Source organism: Suillus fuscotomentosus, assembly GCF_016647785.1.
Source record: "Suillus fuscotomentosus strain FC203 chromosome Unknown F5891scaffold_164, whole genome shotgun sequence".
NCBI lineage: Eukaryota > Fungi > Basidiomycota > Agaricomycetes > Boletales > Suillaceae > Suillus > Suillus fuscotomentosus.
The window spans coordinates 61138-67229 of record NW_024539676.1 but is presented as its reverse complement, the minus strand read 5'-3'; the positions used below and the strand labels follow the sequence as shown (position 1 = coordinate 67229).

General features: G+C 46.9%; 1 protein-coding gene across 1 annotated transcript; it reads left to right on the top strand.

Moving 5' to 3' along the window:
* The first annotated feature begins 4814 nt into the window (after positions 1-4814).
* F5891DRAFT_1074052 (P-loop containing nucleoside triphosphate hydrolase protein) lies at positions 4815-6092 on the top strand. Its single transcript, XM_041363351.1, has 4 exons — positions 4815-4836; positions 4890-5144; positions 5199-5246; positions 5296-6092. The coding sequence occupies exons 2-4, from the start codon at positions 5037-5039 to the stop codon at positions 5899-5901; spliced, it is 762 nt and encodes a 253-aa protein (XP_041217381.1). The 5' UTR covers positions 4815-4836; positions 4890-5036; the 3' UTR covers positions 5902-6092.

The following is a 6092-nucleotide window of genomic DNA, read 5'->3' as shown; positions in this document are numbered from 1 at the left end:
CAAACACCTGATTACTGCAGGCTGCAGCAGTGCAGATATCCAGAGTCATCCTCATTGACGAGTTACCATCAAGGCATACATCCGAATCCTCGTTGGAACCATCACCTGCTTCACTCTCATTTCCGTCAATTTCCTCACCTATCATAATTACTCCCACACTTCAATCAGCTAAGTTAGACTCACGTCCTATCATCTCGACTCCTTGAATCAAGAAGTGCTTCGTGTCTCGTTTACAATACTCAATACTCATAATTACAGCAAGTTCATGGCAAGTTGGGGTCACCGTGCTTGTGAGTGGCTTTTCCGTCTTTTCGAGAATTACCCGGTGGCAAGTTGCAAAAAGGAAGATCAAGAGATGTGAATTTACTGATGGGCCTTTTACCTGGCAACTGCATTGTGAAAAGTTCTTCTCTCTTGTGCCGCGATCTGAAGGTAACACCTCCGAGTTTTCGTCACAACAGTAATCAATAATTTTCATCAAATTCACGTTTACCCGGACCTACTTGAGTGGAGACCCCCAACCTGCGTATTTATGTAATGTGACTTGACAGATCATCACACTGAAATACGAGGTATAAGTGTTTGCAAACTTTGAACATTTATGTACCGATTCATAAGGTTTACCGACAACGACAGTCTATACTTATAAGTGTTTGCAAATATGTGGTATGTAAGGGGTAAGGCCGTATTAACGACAACGACAGTCTACAATCGGATGAGGCATAAGTTCAACGGGAGGTCGGAGCTACGTCTTGCTTGATCATATGAGCCAACTCTTTTGCGACGTCTGGAGATATGCCACAACGCTTCGTGAGATGAGGGACAAGATCCTTCCTTGTCACATGCGAACCCCCTGTAAGTAACTCCTTCAGCCTGCGCATCAACGACACGAACTGGTTGTTCCCTCCTATCCATGCCTGCTTCTGCTGGTCGGTAGTAAATTTTTGAACAAGCTTGCGGATCGTGACGCGCGATTCTTCATAAAGGAGTTGGTGTCTGCCGTCCAATCTATTGGCGGCAGTGATGCACGCATGACCGGCGACCTCGATCTGATACTTCTTGAAGGTATCCTTGTTTCTGTCCCACCAATTCTCCATCCTCTCCTCTCTCTCGAGGTTCGTGATCGCAATAACAATTGGAACCTTCTTCTCGCAGAGAAATTCGTGAAAGAGTCGATAATTGCTTTGAAGCGTAGTAGTGACTCTGCCGGCGCGAACGCAGAATAGAAGCAGATCAATGCCGCCTTGTTTATCCAATTCCTTGACGAGTTTATAGGCGTTTTCGACCGACTCGAGGTATTCTTTGATCCCCAGCTGCGGTTCCTCGAGCCCGATGGTATCGAAAATCGTATACCAGTCACCGTCGAAGTCAATAGAATACTCATTCCACTGCATTGTACAGCGTTGCATGTCAGGAGATGTGCCCGCTACCTCCTTTCCCGCCATGAGGTTGACGAGCGAGCTTTTGCCTGCTCCCGTCTCCCCAAAGAGTACGATAGTTTTGCGCCTGTCCTTGCTCGTTAACATTGAGAAAAATACAAAACTTCATCTGGAGACTACATGCCTGTCAGGAGCTGGTTGTTTAACAGTATCGGAATTCCGAGTCGAAGCTCTGCTTTGCAGGTTAGTCCTATATATCAATATAAGACAACTTGTACAGTACGAAGGGCGTCTGGAGACTACGTACTTTGTTGCCATTTATGTAAGAGGGATGCTCCTGATAGTCTTCAGTTAAAGCGTTTGGCCGACGCTCGATGATGCGGCAGTTCTTATAAAGACAGAGGCAGACTTGCAGGAGATCACGTTTCTTGCGCCCGTCCTTCAGACGCCTTGAACCCGTGGGGTTGAAAACGGCACCCGCCAGATTCTCGAACAACTTGAGGCAAACTCGTGTTGGACTCGAGGATTTGATTAGTAACCACCTGTTGAAAGAGATGATAAGTTATACTAATAGTTCTTGAAAACCGAATCTCACGTTCATATACATAGTGCGCGTTGATATCAAACAACACAGGAGCTGCATCAAAGGGCCAAGGTAGGCCGCCCTTGTCTGACTCGTCTACATCCCAGCGTCAACCAGAAGGTGGGTAGAGGTACACTTCGGGTCAGTGCCACGTCATTACTAAACCGAGTAAAAACTAAATCATTGGGTCAGTTTGTCCTGCCTCGAATTAATTGCAAAATAATTAGGGTTAGCGAGGTTAAATAACAGTTAACTACGTCAAGTCTCATCAACGATCGAGCATTGCCGAGTCCCGGATCCTTGATAGGCTGATTCCCCGGGGCAAATATTCCCGCTAGTACTCCCTGTCCTTGGGCGGGCAGACGTGACATTCGCTCGTAGAATAAAGCATCTCCATGTTTTTCATGCCTTGGAACCAAAACTCGTCCCATACAACCTCAAGATCAACGGAACATGTCGCGGACTCGGCGAAAGTTTCGTCCTCTTCTGACTGCGAATTTACCGTCGTCCTCGGGTCTCATCAACCTGCCGCAACTAGGCCATTATGCCTACATGAAATCCTGGCTGGGATGTGAGCTGAAGGCCTCAGGGATTGCAAGCACATTAAATCACGCATGCTGCTACTATCACGTCTCACCGCTTTTTCAAAGAGAAAGTTGGCGCTTCGCGTTCATTGGAATGCTTCTTGCGCGATCTTTATCAATTACCTCATGATACATTGCATGACCGCTGCCGCATTGCTAATTATATAAGTCATATCCAGGACTACACAGCCACTGCACCTGCGCTTTAGCTCCAACTACTTAGAGCATGTACAACTAGCCCATATTGATACATAGACAGCATGGCTCTTACGCCATCCACCGTCATTCCAACAGCGTATGGAACATGCGGTATCCTTGCGTTGTAGTTAATTTTCCCTGATCTAGCAGCTGGACGTCCGAGTCCGACGTACTGACAGATATATTCAACTAATCGGGAGATACCACCTCAAAAACACCAAACGCACAGGGCAAGGCCTGCCCTTCACTGTTGTCTGGAGTTGAGCCATCTTTGCAATGGCGTCTGTTGGTGGAGAACAATGTACTGTAAGTGATGGCTCTGGGTGTTCCTCAGCATAAATTTGACGTGAACTATTTTCACATTCCAAATCAGATCAATGAGACTTCGCATCACACGAAAGAAACCTGCAACGTTGTCATTTTCGGACAAACGGGCTCTGGTAAAAGTTCCTTGATCAATTTGGTCGCCGGGACGCAAACGGCGCTGACATCCCGCGATGCTATGGGATGTACGACTGAAACCAACGGGTACGACGTCTCAATGCAGAGCAACCTTTTGAAAGTGAGGCTGTTTGATACCCCCGGTCAGTGCAAGTTTGCTGCTCTCAATCACTGTTGCTGAACTGGAATACAGGTTTCGGTGAGGGCTCTAAAGGAACAGTTCCTGATGAGGAGGCTCGAAAAGTTGTGAAGACACTCCTTCAAGATCTTATGGAGCAAAATAATATTCATCTCCTCATCTACTGCGTGCGGGGTGTGAGAGCGACAAAGGCGCTCTGCTGCAACTACAAGTTAATCCGCTCCGTAGTGAAGGAGAGAGTTCCAATCGTTCTTGTTGCTACAAGTTTAGAACACAAAGAACCAGGAATGGAAGAATGGTGGAGGGATAACGAGCGATCTATCTCAAACTTGGGCATGACCTTTGCTGGTCACGCATGTGTCACCACTATCGATGAAATTGCAGGGGATAAGCTCAAGCAGCGCCACAAAGAGTCACACGACGCCATCTGTCAACTTATCGAGCGGTACCGCCTGAAAGGGGCTACAAGGTACTCAGTTTTCAGTCGCTCTTTCGTGTCACATTTTGCCAACTTTGATTAGTAAGAACAGGCGTAAAACTATCTTACTCTTTGGGGCGACGGGAGCAGGCAAAAGCTCGCTCGTCAACCTCATGGCGGGAAAGGAGGTAGCGCGCACATCTTCTGACATGCAACGCTGTACAATGCAGTGGAATGAGTATGCTATTGACTTCGACGGTGACCGGTATACGATTTTCGATACCATCGGACTCGACGAACCGCAGCTGGGAATCAAAGAGTACCTCGAGTCTATCGAAAATACCTATCGGCTCGTCGAGGAATTGGATAGACGAGGCGGCATTGATCTGCTTCTATTCTGCGTTCGCGCCGGCAGGGTCACTCCTACACTTCAAAGCAATTATCGACTCTTTCACGAATTTCTCTGCGAGAAGAAGGTTCCAATTGTCATTGCGATCACGAACCTCGAAAGAGAGGAGAGGATGGAGAATTGGTGGGACAGAAACAAGGATACCCTCAGAAAGTATCAGATCCAGGTCGCCGGTCATGCGTGCATCGCCGCAGCCAATAGATTGGACGGCAGACACAAAATCCATTATGAAGAATCGCGCATCACGATCCGCAAACTTGTTAAGGAATTTACTGCTGACGGGCAGAAGCAGGCATGGACAGGAGGGCACAACTTGTTCGTGTCGTCGATGCGCAAGCAGAAGGCGCTACTCACAGGGGGTTCGCAGGTTAAAAAGAAAGATCTTGTCCCTCATCTCACGAAGCGTTGTGGCGTATCTCCAGACGTCGCAAAAGAGTTGGCTAATATGATCAAGCAAGACGTAGCTCCGACCTCCCGTTGAACTTATGCCTCATCCGATTATAGACTGTCGTTGTCGTTAATACGGCCTTACCCCTTACATACCACATATTTGCAAACAGTTATATCTCGTATGTCGGTACGATGGTTAAGCCACGCATTATAATTATATATATTACTACCTTCACTCGTCTGATTTCGCCATCGCTTACGTTGTTTCACCTTAATCCTTTTCACTCAGACTGAAGTGAGAATATCACTCGATCATTAACTAACGTAGTATCTCATTGTCTCTCGCAGCTTCCGAAGTTCGCTGCTCGCATCAAGTAGATCCAATAAAAAATCGTGCGAGAACCTTCAAGTTAGCTTGCGTACTAACCTTCCCTTGATCAAGTCTACTAAGACGAAAATCAATGTTGACCACATGTTTGGAATCATAATCATTTTATGTACCACAAGCACTCTGTTCACCTTCGGATGTTACGTCTGCTGTTGTCTTTACCTCTTCTCTTGGAAGTAGCCTTCGAAGATTTCAGCGACGTCATACTCCTGAAAGTGTGTAGCTCTCCGTGTGCAAACGAATCTGTGCGTAAGTCAAACACGTTTCAGCTCTTCGCACAGCTTTGGAGCCGCCGGTGCTTTCGTTCGCTCACAAAGGTCATATTTCCACCAGTTGGAGGTCTTCATGATATTGATATCTTTTCAGAGTCATATGTCAAAGAACGTGGTCATCATTGGTCAAACTGGGGCGGGGAAAAGCTCCCTCATCAACATGCTTTGTCCCGGGGCCAATGCTCCTACCTCGAACGACACAACCGGTTGCACACATGTAGAAAGGGAGTATCGATGTGATCTCGGGGACAGATTTTCTTGTCAAGTACACGATACAATTGGTCTTGAAGAAGGGCGTTGGGGCTTCCTTTGGGCCCCGAAAGCGGAAAGGCGGCTCATAACGTACTTGAAGAAGATGAAGAGCCCGCACCTTCTGGTATACTGTATTCCGGCAGGGCGAGGCCTCCTGAAGAAATCGGATGGGCGCAACTACCAGAAGTTCAAATCGGCGGTGGGCAAAAATGTGCCGGTCGTAGTGGTTGTCACCCATTTGGAGAATTTTAGAGGTCCCTTCAGTAGTTGGTGGTCGAACAATGTGGACAAACTCAAAGCGGTCGGTATTCCTGTGGATACTAGGCATGCATGCATCACTACGCTACCCAAGGCTGACCTTCATATCCTTTGCATGGAAGAAACACTCTACGATAATTCATGCGCGGATGTCAAATCTCTCATCAGACATATTCTTTCCAAAATGTAACGGTAGATCCATATATCACGGTGCAGTCTACGAGTCCACTTCATCTTCATGTTATGATAGACATCTCACTTACCAATCACTCACTATATAGCTACGTCATGATGCATGAGTGCTAGAGCATCGATACACTACTGTGAAGTCATAAATATTTGTATGTGTTCACTGTTAATCGAATCCTCAAGGCCTCACAA

Excerpts from the sequence above, each read along its gene's own strand:
- F5891DRAFT_1074052 (XM_041363351.1), top strand. The coding sequence starts at position 5,037 with ATGTACCACAAGCACTCTGTTCACCTTCGGATGTTACGTCTGCTGTTG. Across the intron at positions 5,145-5,198 it reads GCGACGTCATACTCCTGAAA|CTCTTCGCACAGCTTTGGAG; the intron begins GTGTGTAGCTCT and ends AACACGTTTCAG. Across the intron at positions 5,247-5,295 it reads GCTTTCGTTCGCTCACAAAG|AGTCATATGTCAAAGAACGT; the intron begins GTCATATTTCCA and ends ATATCTTTTCAG.